The sequence below is a fragment of the Rhinoraja longicauda genome, chromosome 9 (genome assembly GCF_053455715.1).
Source record: "Rhinoraja longicauda isolate Sanriku21f chromosome 9, sRhiLon1.1, whole genome shotgun sequence".
Taxonomy (NCBI): Eukaryota; Metazoa; Chordata; class Chondrichthyes; order Rajiformes; family Arhynchobatidae; genus Rhinoraja; species Rhinoraja longicauda.
Window position 1 is genome coordinate 11,196,557 of NC_135961.1, and position 20,268 is coordinate 11,216,824.

General features: G+C 43.3%; 1 protein-coding gene across 1 annotated transcript in view; it reads left to right on the top strand.

Annotated features, from left to right (window-relative positions):
- The window catches only part of marc1 (mitochondrial amidoxime reducing component 1), a 37,711-nt gene that overhangs the window by 7,847 nt on the left and 9,596 nt on the right, over positions 1–20,268 (top strand). The window contains exons 2-6 of the mRNA XM_078405781.1: positions 1,986–2,159; positions 4,836–5,001; positions 11,642–11,782; positions 14,049–14,110; positions 15,080–15,151. Of these exons, the coding sequence (XP_078261907.1) occupies positions 1,986–2,159; positions 4,836–5,001; positions 11,642–11,782; positions 14,049–14,110; positions 15,080–15,151 (615 nt within the window). The remainder of the gene's footprint in view (positions 1–1,985; positions 2,160–4,835; positions 5,002–11,641; positions 11,783–14,048; positions 14,111–15,079; positions 15,152–20,268) is intronic.

Consider the following 20,268-nt stretch of genomic DNA (forward strand, 5'->3'; position numbering starts at 1 on the left):
TAACTGCCTCAAAAACAATGTCCACAAACAAGAGTGCTTTACTGAGCATGCTTCCAAAGTAATAGTTGCAAAGAAAATTAGAGTATTTCAAAAGTTAGCACCTTTTTAATTTCTCCCAACAGCAAAAAAAATTGAGGGGAGAGGGGAGGGGAGAGTGGGAGGAGGGGGGAATGAGGGGAGAGGGGAGGGGGGAGTGAGGGGAGGGGAGGGGAGGGGGGAGTGAGGGGAGAGGGGAGGGGAGGGGAGGGGGGAAATGAGGGGAGAGGGGAGGGGAGGGGGGAGTGAGGGGAGGGGGGAGTGGGGGGACGGGAGGGGGGAGTGGGGGGGTGTAGGGGTTGGGGCAGGGGAGGGGGAAGTGGGAGTGGGGTAGGGGGGATGGAGTAGAGGGGATATGGGGGATTGAGTGGGGGGGCGGTGACGGTGCTAGACCAATGCAGGAGAGGCTTTGCGTCCATGGCTCGCTCTGGATGCAGTGCTGGCCGAGGTCAGTGACACCCTCTCGCCTTCTCTGTCCCCCCTCTATGAGGAATGTGCCCGACGGGTCCCGTTGGTCTAGTATATTATTAAAACTCTCATCTTGTCTGTATCTAGATTTGTTGGTTTGATCCCAAAATACAGCCAAATCGATACACGATAGCGTGACAATTTTAGGCCCACCTTACTCACCATTGTCCTGGGGTGTGCATTAGTGGTTTCCTTGAAATTGGTGTTATATTTTTTAAGTTATTGACATTTTAAAGTTTAAAAAATCACTTTTCCATTTACCCTGGCCGAAATGTCGTTTGTCTCCACAGATGCTGCCTGACCCGATGAATTTCCCCCAATACTGTATTTTGCTCAGGGTTCCTATGTCTGCAGTTTTTTGTGTCTCCATGAAAAATAGAAAGGATGCAATGTTTTGAAATAAGAACACGTTATTTCTTATCAACCAGTATGTTTTGACCAATCCTTCTTTAAATATTTTTCAAAGACAGATCAAATGTAAACAGAAATATCTGTATTTACACTGTAAAGAAGTAATAAGGGTTGTTTTGAATGATTGTGCATGCAAAATATTACCCTGTGTGGCTTAAAAAGTGTAAATACCTGATTAGAGACTGCAGTTAGGAACCTTTTTATTAATCGGAGTTCCGTGATCGAAACAAAATGTTGCAAAGCAACTATTTTAAGTATGGTTGATGAAGGGGTGAGGAGCAATAGGCAATGTTCACCATAAAGGAACTGCTCAGTCCTGATCACACCGATACCTTGCTAGTTTCTGTTAAAGTAGAAATGGAGGGATAGGAAAAGGACTTATGAAAAGAGTTTTGTTCAAGAGAATGGCGATTATGTTTGTTCTTGTACAAAATGCTGGAGTAACTCATCAGGTCAGGCAGCATCTCAGGAGAGAAGGAAATAACCCATTCCTTCTCTCCAGAGATGCTGCCTGACCTGCTGAGTTACTCCAGCATTTTGTGACCCATTCCTTCTCTCCTGAGATGCTGCCTGACCTGCTGAGTTACTCCAGCATTTTGTGACCCATTCCTTCTCTCCTGAGATGCTGCCTGACCTGCTGAGTTACTCCAGCATTTTGTGAAATAAATACCTTCGATTTGTACCAGCATCTGCAGTTATTTTCTTACACTACATGTTTGTTCTTGCATGTTCTTTATATGGTTGCATGGGATTAAATTACAGTGGTGCCTGAGGGCCGCTAGGTGTTTACAGAATAGAAATGTGGGGAAATCAGAGGATATTCAATTTGATATGAAACATATGAGCCATAGAACTGAATAAACCTGAATGGCAGAAAGTACAGAAATGTAGGTGAAGCCTTAGGCTGACATGATCAAGTTAGAAAAGAGAGAGGTGTAAAACATTATTTATTCAATGCATTTATCCAGCAGAGAAAGTGTGTGGCAGAAAAATCTGATCATGTTTGGGAGCCTCTTTTTTTTAGATACATCTGTGTTTGCTAATAGATTGATTTTGTTTTAATGTTCTAGGCAGTGGCTAATCGTGGATGAGAAATGGCATATGATTACTGGTCGAGTGGAACCTACTTTGGTGCTTGTCACCGTATCAGATGAAAATGGCTACCTGTGCCTTAATGCACCAGGTATGGAAGAACTGAGGGTTCCTTTGAAGCTGCCAAGATCAAATCCAGTGAAGATGTGCAGGTAACCAATACTTATATCCGTGCCTAAAAGTGCTTCCTTTTGCCTAAATCATGAAGGCGGTGTTCCTTAAGTGAAGCGCTTTGCTTCAAAGAGATAATTGAGCAAACATTAGAAGTTGTGAAATTTTAATGGTGGAAAGATATACTTGATATGTAGATGGACTTTGTTCTGCAGTTAATTGAATCACTACACTGAAAGCAAAGTTTATATTTCATCTTTGGGATCTTTGCTTGAAGTTTAAGATTGGTATGATTTACAGAATACAATGATATATCTGTAAATGAATAATTTCAAATAAATTTAAGCCTCATTGGAATAAAAATTGTAGATCAGCTTTGGATTTTCATTCTGTACTTCCAAGCCATTAAATATCGCATGCTTCCATCCAGGGGCAACAGTGGCTGTTATTCATTGCCAAAGTGGGGGCAATAAAATTGAAATCTGTGGCATCTTCCCAGGAACTGTCTTGGGGTTTGTCCTGGCATTTAAAAATGGTTTCTTTTTAAAAACCGAACCATCCTAAAATCAGCATTTTCAACAGAACATATGTGTTTTTAACATCATGAGTGGCATCCCTTCTTGCTTTACACTGCATTTTAAAATGTAAGAAAATAACTGCAGATGTTGGTACAAATCGAAGGCATTTATTTCACAAAATGCTGGAGTAACTCAGCAGGTTGAAGACCTGAGACCTAACTCAGTTTGAAGAAGGGTCTCGACCCGAAAAGTCACCCATTCCTTCTCTCCTGAGATGCTGCCTGACCTGCTGAGTTACTCCAGCATTTTGTGAAATAAATACCTTCGCATTTTAAAATGTAATAATTCTTGATTTTATGGAGATTTTCTGCATATATATTAATAGAATCCCATGTGTGATCGCTGACTGTAAAGTTGTGGTTAGGTAAAGGGATAACTAAAGCTTTGATTAATTTTGTCAATACTACCAAAGTCATAATAAAAGGTGATCATGCTAATGCATTGGCTAAAATGTGAGATACTAGAAAGGTTTACTGTATTTGAGGCTGATAAAGTGCCATGTCTAGGATGCTGAGGGGAAGTAGGACTTAACTTGCAGGGTTGGCCATTATTTTTCAATCTTTCTTAGTCACTCAGGTGATGACAGATTGCTGAAAATTTACAATCACGCCATTCGTGTTCAAATAATTATAATAATAATTTATTCATGCGTTATTTATTCATAAAAGATGTAAAGATAAACCCAGCAAATACAGGCAGTCCGATTAACATGGGCCATTTTGAAAGTAGCTAGAAATGAAAATCACGAACCAAGCTAAAAGTCATTTGGGCAAGTGTGGATGAATAAACTCAAATTTGCTAAAGGCAATTTGTGCTATATCTAACTATTGGATTTTAAAAATTGATACTAGACTGGGTTCACGAGGACAATGTCTGCTAGTGTTGCGCAAATAGACTTTATCAACTATTTGAGAAGATATCATAAAATAAATTGGATAGCAGAACTGAATACAAATATTTGGAATAAATAAAACTGTCCTGTTGAGGAAATTCAGAGTCTCTCTGAGGATCCTTCAGTGCTTCTACTCTGGGGCTATAGAGAGCATCTTGTCCGGAAACATCACAATCTGGTTGATGGAATAGCTCTGCCCAGGACAGGAAGACTCTGCGGAGAGTAGTGCGTTCGGCTGAATGCACTATGGGAACTACACTCACCCCCCTGCAGGACCTATACATCAGGAGGTGCAGATCCAGAGCCAGCAACATTATGGGGGACCCCTACCACCCCAGCAACAGACTGTTCCAGCTGCTAAGGTCAGGCAAACGCCTCCGCTGTCACGCTGTGAAAACAGAGAGGATGAGATGGAGTTTCTTCCCACAGGCCATCAGGACTGTTAACTCTCATATCACCAGGGACTAATTTAATTTACTGTATTAATTTATTTTTTGTGTTAAATTTTTTTTTTCTATTCTGTTTTGTAGTTTTAGCACAATCCGCAGGTGTTGCAACTTTCATTTCACTGCACATCGTGTATATATATGTGACAAATAAAGTTGACGACTTGAAATAGTGCAGGGCCACATAAGTTTAATGTTGATTGTGTACATTATTGTAGGGACAGGAAACAGAATCACAGTGAACAATTGTTTCTTGAGGTATGCAGTGCTATTTGCCAAAGTTTGTTACTTTGAACCCCATTTAGATTTGGACTTCAATGTGGGGACACTGTTTCAAAATCTGAAGTGACACAAAACTTGAGAAGGACATTAATATATTTCACAGAGATATAGTCAAGAGAGCTGGATGAACTGAAGGTTGTGGATGAAACATAGCACAAAATGATACATTTTGGTGGCAAGAACATGGAAGAGTAAAATAATATTAAAGGGACAATTCTAAAGTGAGTCCAGGATCTGAGATGCACCCAAATCTTTGAGGGAGACAGGAGATGAGAAACCGATCTTGGCTGTAGAAGCACAGAGAACAAAAGCAAAGAGATCATGCTGAATCTCTATAAAATATTGTTTTTTTGGAACATAAAAGAGGATAACAGAGATAATGGAAATCAGTTGAAAGTGAATGAAAGAAAGCATATCTCATGAGTCGAGAAGTTTAGAATCAGTGGACATGAATTTTATGTGTGTACATAGATTTCAAAGCAATTTCTCTTCTTTTAAACCATTGTTGTTTTTATAAAGAGTGTGGGGATGCGATATAGAAGGTAGAGATTGTGGTGATGAAGCTGCCAATTGGATCAGCACCTATTTAAAACACAGCAATGCTTTCCGAATGGTGAACTATGAACCTTCAATGAAGCCAAGATATCCGAAAGACAAGGCATCGCTTTTCCGGGACAAAGATAAGGTAATTCAATGCTCTATTTACCCTGTAGAAGATATTTCATGTATGAAACTGCATTATATTCAATCTTATTATTTCAGAAGAAATGAAGATTGGTTTATTTTATTGAATTTCCCTGGTCTTTCAGGACTTGGACAGTCACCATTTTACAATACAATACAATACAAACTTTATTGTCATTGTGCAGTGTACAAGTACAGAGACAACGAAATGCAGTTAACATCTTAACCACAGTGCATGCGATGGAATGGTAAAATATATAATATATACAGTAATTCAGTAGCGGTAGTGGAAATTCCGGTGAGCGAGATCAGTCACTGATGGGAGGAGTGCCCGAGGGGGGGGGATGGCAGCAATCACCGAAGCGCAGAGTTAAGTAAGGTAACGACCGCAGGAAAGAAGCTGTTCCTGAACCTGCAGGTCCGGGAACGGAGAGACCTGTAGCGCCTCCCAGATGGGAGGAGGGTAAACAATCTGTGGTTGGGGTGAGAGCTGTCCTTGACGATGCAGCGCGCCCTTCGCAGACATCGCCTACTCTGGATAGACTCAATGGAGGGGCGTGAGGAACCGGTGATGCGTTGGGCAGTTTTCACCACCCTCTGCAGTGCTTTCCGGTCGGAGACAGAGCAGTTGCCATACCATACTGTGATACAGTTAGTAAGGATGCTCTCGATAGTGCTGCGGTAGAAGTTCACCATAATCTGAGGAGACAGATGGACCTTCTTTAGTCTCCTCAGGAAGAAGAGACGCTGGTGAGCCTTCTTGATCAGTGTTGAGGTATTGCGGGTCCAAGAGAGGTCATCAGAAATGTTGACACCCAAGAACCTGAAACTGGAAATTTTAACGTTGGGTATTAAAGTGCCATTCCTTATCTGTGGCCAGCAGAAAAACGAATATCATCAGGACTAAAGTTGGGATTAGTAGTTTAATCAGTGGTCAATTAGCAATGTTCTATGGTGTTCATCTCTGAATTATTGTATGGAGAACATTGTTTGTGTGTACGCGTGTGTTTCACAAAAATCGACCTTGATCTAATCAATCATCACTCTTCTTTAATCTTACCTGTCTGACCTATATCTTAGAGTTGGTCTGTAGTTATGCCACTGGTAACCTGGTCTTTAGATTGTTTTAGGTCTGGTTTCCACCCTGCTGTGTATTACCAGAGTATTTCCAGTGATGGTTTCTCCACCATACAGTAATCTTTGAAATTCTTTGAAACACTCCTGTGTTGACCATCCATTAACATTGCAAAAGCCTATGATGTTGACTGCAGCTCCATCTTCTCCCATTGCCTCATGTCATTGCTATTTAGAAGGATGAGAGGAGATCTTATCAAAACGTATAAGATTATTAAGGGGTTGGACACGTTAGAGGCAGGAAACATGTTCCCAATGTTGGGGGAGTCCAGAACCAGGGGCCACAGTTTAAGAATAAGGGGTAGGCCATTTAGAACTGAGATGAGGAAAAACTTTTTCAGTCAGAGAGTTGTGAATCTGTGGAATTCTCTGCCTCAGAAGGCAGTGGAGGCCAATTCTCTGAATGCATTCAAGAGAGAGCTGGATAGAGCTCTTAAGGATAGCGGAATGGGGTACTGATTGAGAATGATCAGCCATGATCACATTGAATGGCGATGCTGGCTCGAAGGGCTGAATGGCCTCCTCCTGCACCTATTGTCTATCAAGACTGCTCACCAATATTAAGCCACTGATAAACCAACATTGAGCCATTGATAAATCGGCCGAATAAGCGAGTAAAACCATCAATTTAGGTTGATGAAAACCTCTGCCTTGATGTCTCTCTCTTCCGCTTGGGCTACTTGCCAGCCTCAATCAGGCAGTATGTAACCCGGATCTTTTTCATTGCAGCTGAGCTTGGAAACTTTCCTCAACCTTGCATTCAATTAAACCTTAGTTATCTGTTAAGTTGGTACAACTTTGATGCATTCTTGAACGTCACCTCACCACAAAATGTAAATTATCCAAAACTATGTCATTTGCGTTATGATCTGACCTCCAATTCAACTTTGTAGGAAAATAACTGCAGATGCTGGTTCAAATTGAAGGTAGACACAAAATGCTGGAGTAACTCAGTGGGTCAGGCAGCATCTCGGGAGAGATGGAATGGGTGACGTTTCAGGGCGAGACCCTTCTTCAGATTGATGTCAGGGGAGGGGGCGGGACAAAGATAGGATGTAGTAGGAGACAGGAAGACAGTGGAGAACTGGGAATGGGGGAGGGGAAAGAGAGGGACAGAGGAATTATCTGAAGTTGGAGAAGTCAATGATCATACCGCTGGGGTGTAAACTGCCCAAGCGAAATATGAGATGCTGTTCCTCCAATTTACGCTGGGCTCACAATGACAATGGAGGAGGCCCGTGTCAGAAAGGTCAGACTGGGAGTGGGAGGGGGAGTTGAAGTGCTGAGCCACCGGGAGATCAGGTTGGTTAAGGCGGACTGAGCGAAGGTGTTGAGCGAAACGATCGCCGAGCGTGCGTTTGGTCTCACCGATGTGGAGAAGTTTACATCTGGAACAGCGGATACAATAGATGAGGTTGGAGGAGGTGCAGGTGAACCTCTGCCTTACCTGGAAAGACTGTTTCGGTCCTTGGATGGAGTCGAGGGGGGAGGTAAAGGGACAGTTGTTGCGTCTCCTGCGGTTGCAGGGGAAAGTGCCTGGGGAGGGGGTGGTTTGGGTAGGAAGGGACGAGTGGACCAGGGAGTTACGGAGGGAACAGTCTCTGCAGAAAGCAGAAAAGGGTGGAGATGGGAAGATGTGGCCAGTAGTGGGATCCCGTTGGAGGTGACGGAAATGTTGGAGGATGATTTGTTGGATACGCTGGCTGATGGGGTGGAAGGTGAGGACAAGGGGGACTCTATCCTTGTTACGAATGGGGAGAGGGGGAGCAAGAGCGGAGCTGCGGGATATAGAGGAGACCCTGGTGAGAGCCTCATCTATAACGGAAGAGGGGAATCCTCGTTTGCTAAAGAATTAGGACATCTCTGATGCCCGAGTATGGAACACCTCATCCTGGGCGCAGATGCGGCGTAGACGGAGGAATTGGGAGTAGGGGATAGACTTTTTATAGGAAACAAGGTGGGAAGAAGTGTAGTCAAGTTTACTCTACTTACTTGATACCATCTCTCCAACACACAACAGAATAAACAAAAAAATATTTTTTGCAAATGGTTCCATGTCCTTGTTTCAGTTCAAATCCTTCAAGCTCTCTTGACTTTAATTTTCTTTGCATTATGTTCCTTCCTTTTGGGGACAAATCCTCCAGCACTTTCTGTCCTAAACTCCACATTTGCTTTGTCCTGGAAATATCAAACTTTTTTGAGTCTTGTTGGAGCTGCTCTTCTCTGGCAAGTGAGGAGTATTCCATCATTTGTATAAGAAAATAACTGCAGATGCTGGTACCTATCCCCCTGGTTAAATCCCTCCCCACCTACGTCCAAGACAACTCACACGCTCTCCATCTCCTCGATAACTTCTGGTTCCCAGGCCCCCACTCCCTCATCTTCACCATGGATGTCCAGTCACTCTACACTTCCATCCCCCACAAGGATGGTCTCGAAGCCCTCCGTTTCTTCCTCGACCGTAGAACCAGCCAATCCCCATCGACCAGCACTCTCCTCCGCCTAGCAGAGCTGGTTCTTACCCTCAACAACTTCTCCTTTGACTCCTCCCACTTCCTCCAAACCAGAGGCGTAGCTATGGGCACTCGCATGGGCCCCAGCTACGCCTGCCTCTGTCGGGTACGTCGAACAATCCCTGTTCCAGACGTACACTGGCCCCATCCCCGAACTCTACCTCCGCTACATCGACGACTGCATTGGTGCTACCTCTTGTACGCATGCAGAACTCACTGACTTCATACACTTCACCTCCAATTTCCATCCTGCCCTTAAATATACTTGGACTATCTCCGACATCTCCCTCCCGTTTCTGGACCTCACCATCTCCATCACAGGAGACAGACTAGTGACGGACATTTACTATAAACCCACTGACTCGCACAGCTATCTGGACTACACTTCTTCCCACCCGGTCCCCTGCAAAAAGTCTATCCCCTACTCCCAATTCCTCCGTCTACGCTGCATCTGCGCCCGGGATGAGGTGTTTCGCACTAGGGCTTCCGAGATGTCCTCGTTCTTCAGGAAACGGGGCTTCCCCTCCTCCATTATAGATGAGGCTCTCACTAGGGTCTCTTCTACATCCCGCAGCTCCGCCCTTGCACCCCCTCCCCCCACTCGCAACAAGGACAGAATCCCCCTCGTTCTCACCTTCCACCCCACCAGCCAGCGGATCCAACATATCATCCATCAACATTTCCGTCACCTACAATGGGACCCCACCACTGGCCATATCTTCCCATCCCCTCCCCTCTCTGCGTTCCGCAGAGACCGTTCCCTCCGTAACTCCCTGGTCCACTCGTCCCTTCCTACCCAAACCACCCCAACCCCGGGCACTTTCCCATGCAACCACACGAGATGCAACACCTGTCCTTTTACCTCCCCCATCAAATCCATCCAAGGACCCAAACAGTCTTTCCAGGTGAGACAAAGGTTCACCTGCACCTCCTCCAACCTCATCTATTGCATCTGCTGCTCTAGATGTCAACTCATTTATATCGGCGTAACCAAGCGCATGCTCGGCGATCGCTTCGCTGAACACCTGCGCTCGGTCCGCATTAACCAAACTGATCTCCCGGTTGCCGAGCACTTCAACTCCCCCTCCCATTCCCAGTCTGACCTTTCTGTCATGGGCCTCCTCCAGTGCCATAGTGAGGCCCACCGGAAATTGGAGAAACAGCACCTCATATTTCGCCTGGGTAGTTTGCAGCCCAGTGGTATGAACATCGACTTCTCCAACTTTAGATAGTTCCTCTGTCCCTCCCTTCCCCTCCTCCTTCCCAGATCTCCCTCTATCTTCCTGTCTCCACCTATATCCTTCCTTTGTCCCGCCCCCCTGACATCAGTCTGAAGAAGGGTCTCGACCCGAAACGTCACCCATTCCTTCTCTCCCGAGATGCTGCCTGACCTGCTGAGTTACTCCAGCATTTTGTGAATAATTCCATCATTTGTGCCTTTTAAAAATGATACGATACGATAGAACTTTATTTATCCCAGGAGGGAAATTGGTCTGCCAACAGTCATAAAAACACAACACGATACATGAAACATGAAATTAAAGAGACGAGTGGAAAATCCAGGATGGGGGATGTGCAAAGATTGGGGGGGGAGGGGGGGGGGGGGAAGGAGAGTCAGAGTACCCCACGTCAGAAGGGGGAGGGGTTGTACAGTTTGATAACCACGGGGAAAGGGAAAAAGGATCGCCTGTGGCGTTCTCTTGCTGATGGAATGATGGAAAGGTTGTAAAGAGGTGAGTCATTCAACCAGCCTCTGAACTGTTCTGGTGTGCACGGCACCTGTTTGGCTGATCCCACTTGAGTTTTGGTAAATGGTGACCCCAGGGATCTATAATCTACTCCACCACTGCTGCAGACACCCAAGCCACTTTCTACATCATCTGAAGATTTAAATGGATCATGTGTGTAGGAAGGAACTGCAGGTGCTGGTATAAACCGAAGATAGACACAAACTGCCGGAGTAACAGCGGGACAGGCAGCATCTCTAGAGAGAAGGAATGGCTCCTACAGGAAGGTCGAGAGGGTCACTACCCGAAACGTCACCCATTCCTTTAAATGGATCCTGTTTGCAGAGATGTGATGTAGAGAATGGGTGGAATATATATTTATATATATATATCTATAGGCATATATATTTTAAAAAGTGTATGTGGCCAACCTAGCCCCTCATAAAGCTACCTTCTTGAGTGCCTTCACCGACATACGGGTAGACCAGGGTACTTAAACACCATGTTCTGATGTTCTGTCTGTGCATGTTCATGTAAAGGAAGGATCTGGCCATATTGCAATGAAATATTCCATTCAGATATACCCTGCCCTATCAACTGTCTATGTAGAGAAAATGTATGAAGAAAAAGCCGTTAAGCACGTCAATCAAGAAGTGATCTGAAAGGAATGTCCTCGAAGTTCTATGGGGAAAAGGTGGTGGTGATATTGTGTTGTGATTGATCTTCTGCAATGTGTGTTGCCAAGAAGGGAGGGAAAGAAATGCAGCAGCCTTAATTGCATTTTGTCCCACCTATGGAATGGTAAAACACTGTGCCCTGCGGGTTGTTCCTAGAAACAAACATGCCCAGGCAAGCATTGACTGCTACTGGAACACGAAGAACATGGTTTACGACACAATTTGGGTTCAAGCTGACATGCACCCGTAATCAGGATCGAACACGGGTCTCTGGCGCTGTAAGGCAGTAGCTCTACCGCTGCGCCACCGTGCCACTGTCTTTCCATCCATATTTCACAGAGAGGCTGGTCGGTTAATTGCTCATTGTAAATTGGTGCAGGTAAGTGGCAAAATAATCAAAGGAGAGTTGAATAAACATGTGTGAGTGAATAAGTTGAAGGAAAGTAAGTAGACTTAATTTCTGAAATTATTAAGGATGCATTTCTAATTTGCTATAATCTGGCTCCCGAAAATCTCCAGAACATCTAATTTACCATATGTTTAAAACCTGTATTGAAATAAGATCTCATACTTTCTTTTTCCCGTTATAGACTGTCTACAATGATCTTAGTTCCTGCATGATGATCTCTGAGGCAACTGTTGAAGATTTTAACACCAAATTGGAGAAAAAAGTTAAGATGGAGAATTTCAGGCCTGTACTTGTGGTGAAGGGTTGCAAGCCTTATGCAGAGGTACACAGTTTATGTCCATTTGCAAGCAAATGAGAATTTAAATTAATATTTATTCAGCATGTCATGTTATAGAACCAATTAATGCTGTCCATTGAATTTTACAGAGAAGATATTGGATATTTTTGGCGTGATGCACAAAATCATTATATGAAATATGGAGCCCGAGTTAAGGGATTGCACTCTAGCCTTTGAAATTCTTAATTTTTTTAATTTTTGATTCAATTTATGTTTCTGGAAATCTGAGACAACATCTTGTGCTTTAGTGTTCTGTATTTCATATCAACACTGAGGGAGTTCTGTACTAAGGAACTGTCCTAAGTTCAGGATGTGGTAACTTCTACCTTCTACTTGCATGTAAAGATTTCCATGGCATCGCTTTGAAGAGGAGCAGAAGGATCTGATGTCCTTTGCCATAACGTTGGTCAAAGCACCAGCACAAATAATTTTGTGGTTAATTTTCAGATCACCTGTCCATTGGTTATTAATCTACTGCCCTTTCAGAGCAAAACAAAAGACATGAAACTATCCTGATATTCGTCCTTACGAATGAGAGTAACAACAATTTATATGTTACTCAGTTGCTGAGCTGCACTGATCTTAAGCAGGCATCTCCCAAAGAGTTGTTGCTACATTTTGTATTCTTGTGAAATTGGCTTTTTTTATTCGCATAACTTCACTGATTATACAACCGTTATAACCCAGCTATTTTCAGAACAAATTTAATATTTTTAAAATATTAATATTGGTCATAAGATGGAATATTATCGATTTTCCTTTTGTATTGAGGCTATTGATTGCCTTAGTTATCATGCAGTGACACAAAGGCACGTTAACATTATTATGTGTATGAAGGAACTGCAGATGCTGGTTTCAACCAAAGATAGGCACAAAATGCTGGAGTAACTCAGCGGGACATGCACCATCTCTGGAGAGAAGAAATGGGTGAAGGTTCAGGTCGTGACCCTTCTTCAGACTGTTTAATTGATCAATCATACATATTAATGAAAACAGCTTGTATTTTCTACACAGTGGTGGGCAGTTCAGGCCCACGAATGACCTTCAGTGCCCTCCATAATGTTTGGGACAAAGACTCATCATTTATTTATTTGCCTCTGTACTCCACAATTTAAGATTTGTAATAGAAAAAAAATGACATGTATTGTGTGTAGATGATTAAATTTTTTTTTAAATCCATTTTAAAATAAGGCTGTAACGTAGCAAAATGTGGAAAAAAATGAAGGGGTCTGAATGCTTTCTGAATGCACTGTATAACCACTGCTGTAATTTCTACATGGTGAAACCAAAATGTATAAAAATGGCCTTTATTAAAATCTGACAATGTGCACTTTAACCGCATGTGATTTTTTTTCTATTACAAATCTCAAATTGTGGAGTACAGAGGCAAATAAATAAATGATGGGTCTTTCTCCCAAACATTATGGAGGGCACTGTATGTGTGGATCTGCATTAGTCTTATGTGGATTCAGGGCAAGATCTTTCTTCTCAAAGGCATTCTGAATCCACATGGAATTCCTGGAATAAGACCCATCCACACTGGGGGCAGCTATCTTTTAAAATACAGTGAATAGCCTTGAACTCATGATTTTTGGAAGCATTCAGAACTATTTACAGTTAAAACTATTAGAAAATAATATGAAAAGCTAAAATAAAAATCATCCGATTTTATTAATTCTTGTAATTGTTTAGTGTGTAATTAAGAATGTCACTGACTTAAATTAAATCCGTTACAATCTTGCATTAATTATGATTGCATGTGCTTAGCAGTCCTCCAGTTTAAATAATGCACTTTAAAAAAATCTTATTTACATCATTGCAATTATTGTTGTTTAATTAAAGCTTATAGTTGGGTTTGTGCCATTCTTACACATTAATTTTACAAAATAGGTAAACAGAATATATAGATTATAATTTGTATAGTGGCAGTTATATTATCATTCTTTGCTTTTACATCCCCATTTTCCAAAATTCCTGTTCTAAAATGGCACCATTTCAAAGTTGGCAAATGATGTGCACTTGAAAATCGAATAAATGATGAAAGAACTAGAAATAAGACAATTAAGTTTTATGTCAGTGGATTTATTTGGTAGGAAGAATAAAAAGTATTATAGCCGTAGAAGTCGTACATCTAAGTTTAGCTGTCTTCTGTGTAAGGCAATGAATTACTGAATAAAATGGAGCTTTGAACCTCACACAAATGAATGCTCTCTAACATTTTCATTGCGCTTAATTTATTTTTAATTTTTAGGATACTTGGAAAGACATACAGATTGGGACTTCAAAGTTGTGTCGTACAATGTCTTGCACGAGGTATGTTCTTAACTATCTTAACTCAAAGTTTGTAATGGTTTGTGGAACCTGTGGAAGGATAAAGGTGGATACAGGCTGAACTGCTCTGAGCAAAATGTGACGAGCTGTGAAAGAATAGCCAATGTATTAGTTTAGTTTATTAATGCCACATATACTGAGATACAGTGAAAAACTGGCATTCACAGTGTACAAGATATATGATAAAGGGAATAACGTTAATGCAAGATAAATCCAGTAAAGTCCAATTAAAGATAGTCTCCAATGAGGTAGATGATAGTTCAGGACCGCCCTCTAGTTGGTGATAGGATGGTTCAGGTGCCTGATAACTGCAGGGAAGAAACTGTCCCTGAATCTGGAGGTGTGTGTTTTCACACTTCTGTACCTCTTGCCTGATGGGAGAGGGGAGAAGAGGGAGTGTCCAGGGTGAGACTCATCCTTGATTATGCGGGTGGCCTTGCCGAGACAGCATAAAGTGTAGATAGAGTCAATGGAAGAGAGGTTGGTTTGCATGATGGTCTGGGCTCCCAGAGAAGGTACTAACCGCTGTTGGATAGGGCAGTTCCAGGATTTTCATTCAGAGCCTCAATGAGGGAGTAGCAATGCATAAGATAGACACAAAGTGTTGGATTAACTCAGTGGGTCAGGCAGCATCTCTGGAGGAAAAGGATTGGTGATGTTTTGGGTTGGGACCCTTCTCTGGACTGATGTTTGCGTCGGGTCCTTTTCTAAACAAACAGGAGTGTATTTCAGGTTCAAAGCCATGTGTAAAACCAACATGGGAATTTGCAAATGGAAATTCTTTTAAACTGGAGCTGCCACTGTAGATATCTTGGTTGATTTTGAATCTGGCTCATTTAGCAAACTACAAGGTGTAACCTCATCTCACACAATATGAGAGAGGATGTCTGTTGCGTGAAAATGGCCTCTTGCTACCTTTCATGCCTTAATGTTTTTATATTTCCTTTTTAGATGCATCTTCACAACAGTAGATCCAGATACTGGAGTCATAGACAGGAAGGAACCACTCGATACACTCAAAAGGTAAATGTAGAGATCAGTAACAGCTTAGTTTATTGTCACGTGTACCGAGGTCCAGTGAAAAGCTTTTGTTGCGTGCTATCCAGTTAGTAGAAAGACAATACATAATTACAATTGAGCCATTTACAGTGTATAGATACATGATAAGGGAATAACGTTTAGTGCAAGGTAAAGCCAGCAACGTCCGATCAGGGATAGTCCGAGGGTCACCAAAGAGGTAGATAGTAGTCCAGCACTGTTATCTGGTTGTGCTAGGGTGACTCAGTTGCCTGACAATAGCTGGGATGAACCTGTCCTTGAATCTGGAGGTGTGCATTTTTACACTTCTGCACATTTTGCCTGATGGGAGAGGGGAGTAGTGGGAGTGGCCAGGGTGCGACTTGTCCTTGATTTTGCTGCTGGCCTTGCCGAGCCAGCATGAAATATAAATGGAGCCAACAGAAGGGAGGATGATTCGTGTCATGGTCTGGGCTGCGTTCACAATTCGCTGCAATTTTTTGTGATCTTGGTTGGAGCTTGGTCTAAGCTGTTCCCAAACCAAGCTTGAGCTGTTCCCAAACCAAGCTGTGGTGGTTGATAAACTTGATAAACTTATGCAACCAGGAGATGCACAAGCTTCCCTGTTGTCCAAGTGGGTAATTGACAATTGTGGGTGGTTATCTGGTTTGTGATGAGTTAATTGGCTTTATTCAGCTTCATAGTTATCGTCAGTCATTCCTATGTTGGGGCAAAATATATTTCGAGGTTTCTGTTCCTATTTTCCAGAAATTCAGCAATGATGTGATCATCTTTTGAATCGCCCCCAATGTTTAAACTGTTCACATTTCAGCCGGGCATGTACTGCTTAACATTTGCCCTTTCCCTTTTTGTCAAAACACTAGGTTGTGTTTAACTCGTGGTGTGTTTAACTCACCATCTATTTCAGTTGGCAAGAGTAGTCAATGAAAATATGCACCGGTTTTCATGCTTCTCGATTCTGGCGTCACACATTAACTAACCTTGGTGCTCAGCATCAAATACTGGAGATGAGTTTGCGGTTCCCTGCCTTCACTGTAGAAATTGTGTAAACGTTAATGATACACGCCAATGATACAGGGTGCGAGTGGGTCAGAGCATGGTCCAGATGTACCATCTGTGTCATTGATTCTTACAGCGATGTTTGAAATGTAATTGTTAACTGGGCATGATCAAGAAACTAGACAAGGGTGCTTAATTGTCATATGCAAGAGAACAGAACAATGACATTTCTAAAATAAAGGCACAAAGTGCAGGAGTAAAAGTGCCTCAGTGGTGCAAGTGGTAGAGCTGCTGCCTCACAGCAGCAAAGACCCGGGTTTGGTCCAGATTTCTGGGTGCTGTCTGTATGGAGCTTGTACATCCTCCCTGAGACCGTGTGGGTTTTCTCCGGGTGCTGCTGTGTTCTCCCACATTCCAAAGACGTGCAGGCATGTAGGTTAATTGGCTTCTGTAAATTACCCCAAGTTTGTAGGATGGCAAAAGTGGGATAACATCGAACTAGTGTACGGGTGATCGAAGGTCGGTGTGGACCTGGTGAACCGAAGGGCCTATTTCCACGTTGTACCTCGAAAACTAAAAAACTTAGCAGGTCAGGCAGATCCCTGGAGAACTTGGAGAGTTGACATTTTGTGTTGGGACCCTTCAGACTGATGGGCAAATGAAAATGTTACTTCTTGCAACTATACAGGGCCATTAGCACAACAATAGAACAAATACTGTAAATATACAATAACAAATAATAACATAAAATAGCAGTTATACCGAGTAACCAAGTCATACTCATGCAAGGAGATTACATGGAGCAACCTATAATAATTCCATACCAGTTCATTGCTGAGATAGGGGTGTGGTTAGGGTTTGACCATGTGGTTCAAGACCTGGATGGTTGATAAGATGAAGCTGTTCTTGAAACTGAAGGTATCATTTCTCGGGCTCCTGTATCACCTTCCCAATGGTAGCAGTGAGATGAGTGCATGGCCAGGATGATGCGGGTCTTCGACATTATTAGCTGCCTTCTTTAGGCAGTATTTCCCATAGATCCATTCAATGGTGGGGAAGTAAAGACCTGTTGTGGATGGGGCAATGTCCACCACTTTCTTCAGCCGTCTTCATTCTTGTGTATTCACGTTACCAAACCTGGGTGCGATGCAACCAGTCAGTATGCTTTCCACTGTACAGACGTTCAACAGAGTATTCGGTGACCCACCAAATCGCCTCAAACGTCTTCGGGAGTAGAGGCGTTGATGAGCTTTCTTTGTGATTGCATCAATGTACTGGGCTCAGGACAGGTCCTCACAGATGTGCCCACCCAGGGTCTGGAAGCCGTTGTCTCTCTCCACTGCTGTTCCACTGATGAAGACAGTTTCATGGACACTCAGCTTTCCTTCCTGAAGTCAACACTCATCTCCCCGGCCTTGCTCACATTGAGAACGAGAGTGTTGTTCCAGCACTATTTAATCAGATTATCAATTTCCCTATTGTAGACAATAGACAATAGGTGCAGGAGGAGGCCATTCGGCCCTTCGAGCCAGCACCACCATTCAATGTGATCATGGCTGATCGTTCTCAATCAGTACCCCGTTCCTGCCTTCTCCCCATACCCCCTGACTCCGCTATCCTTAAGAGCTCTATCTAGTTCTCTCTTGAATGCATTCAGAGGCTTGGCCTCCACTGCCTTCTGAGGCAGTGAATTCCACAGATTTGCAACTCTCTGACTGAAAATGTTTTTCCTCATCTCCGTTCTAAATGGCCTACCTCTTATTCTTAAACTGTGCCCCCTGGTTCTGGACTCCCCCAACATTGGGAACATGTTTCCTGCCTCTAACGTGTCCAACCCCTTAATAATCTTATATGTTTCGATAAGATCCCCTCTCATCCTTCTAAATTCCAGTGTATACAAGCCCAGCCGCTCCAGTCTTTCAACATACGACTGTCCCGCCATTCCGGGAATTAATCTAGTAAACCCACGCTGCACGCCCTCAATAGCAAGAATATCCTGACTCTATTGTCCTCTGTACTCTGTGCAATTGTACTCTGACTCGTTGTTACCAGTTTTGCATCCAACAAAGGTGGCATTGTGGTATTGGGCAAATTAAAAGATGGCATTGGAACTGTGTCTGACTACACGATCCTGGACATCCATATTTGTGCTGAACGAGCTCAGCCGATGAGGAAGTCGATGATCCATTTGCATGAGGGTGAGCAGAGCCCCAGTTCCTTGAGGTTGAGGAGATTTAGAGGGGATGAGGTTGTTAAATGCCAAGCTATAGTCTTTCAACATCAGCCTGATGTACGTGTTCTGGTTGAGAGTGGAGAGCCAGCAAGGTTGTTGTATCTGCTGTGGATCTGTTGTCATAACCAACCTCCCAAAGCACTTCATCCACCACAGGTGTGAGTGTCTCTGGTCAGTAGTTGCCTAGGCATGGGACCTTGTTCTTCTTCGACACTGGTATTATGGATGTGCTTTTAAAGCAATTGGGGACCTTGTGGTGAGAGAGTACAGATGTCTATGGAAACTCCAGCCAGTTAGTTTGTGTGTGTATTTAGAACATGGGCAGTTAACATCATTTTTATGGTAAATGTTCAAGTATAATCAAACAACCATATTTGCACTATTGGAGTTAACATATTAGGAACTACACTTTGCTGAGTAAATTGACATGGTATAACTTTATTGACTTGCTAGTAGCTAGAAATTGGATTGCATCTATTTACATTATTCTTTTTCGTGCCAACACCAGTGATGTGTCTAGCCCTCCGCAAAGTATTGTTTAGTTGGATAAAACATTGAGTGTGAAACGTCGAGTTAGTGGTTTGCACCCAGTAGAGGGCTGTAATGGGACTTGTGCTGGTCCGGATGGGACCCCACGCAAGACAATTCCCGACACGTTACTGTACAGCAGTCAGAGAAGGGTACAGTGGGGCTCATACCTGTGAATGTTTAGACTGATGGACGAAGAGAACAGGTTAGGAAAAGGGGACGTACAACGAGATCTGGGTGTCCTAGTGCATCAGTCACTGAAGGAAGCATGCAGGTACAGCAGGCAGTGAAGAAAGCCAATGGAATGTTGGCCTTCATAACAAGAGGAGTTGAGTATAGGAGCAAAGAGGTCCTTCTGCAGTTGTACAGGGCTCTAGTGAGACCGCACCTGGAGTACTGTATGCAGTTTTGGTCTCCAAATTTGAGGAATGATATTCTTGCTATTGAGGGCGTGTAGCGTAGGTTTACTAGGTTAATTCCCGGAATGGTGGGACTGTCATATGTTGAAAGACTGGAGCGACTAGGCTTGTATACACTGGAATTTAGAAGGATGAGAGGGGATCTTATCGAAACGTATACGATTATTAAGGGGTTGGACACGTTAGAGGCAGGAAACATGTTCCCAATGTTGGGGGAGTCCAGAACAAGGGGCCACAGTTTAAGAATAAGGGGTAGGCCATTTAGAACTGAGATGAGGAAAAACTTTTTCAGTCAGAGTTGTGAATCTGTGGAATTCTCTGCCTCAGAAGGCAGTGGGGGCCAATTCTGAATGCATTCAAGAGAGAGCTAGATAGAGCTAGCGGAGTCAGGGGGTATGGGGAGAAGGCAGGAACGGGGTACTGATTGAGAATGATCAGCCTTGCTCACATTGAATGGCGGTGCTGGCTCGAAGGGCCGAATGGCCTCCTCCTGCACCTATTGTCTATTATTCTTTTTCGTGCCAACACCAGTGATGTGTCTAGTCCTCCGCAAAGTATTGTTTAGTTGGATAAAACATTGAGTGTGAAACGTCGAGTTAGTGGTTTGCATCCAGTAGAGAGGGTTGTAATGGGACTTGTGCTGGTCCGGATGGGACCCCACACAAGACAATTCCCGACACATTACTGTACAGCAGTCAGAGAAGGGTACAGTGGGGATCATAGCTGTGAATGTTTAGACTGATGGACGAAGAGAACTATACCAAATGCTGTGGGATAATGCTTGGTAACGTGGCTGTGTAAAGGGAAGATAGACACAAAAAGCTGGAGTAACTCAGTGGGACAGGTGGCATCTCTGGAGAGAAGGAATGGGTGATGTTTCGTGTCCGGGCCCTTCTTCAGACTGAAAGTCACGGGAAAGGAAA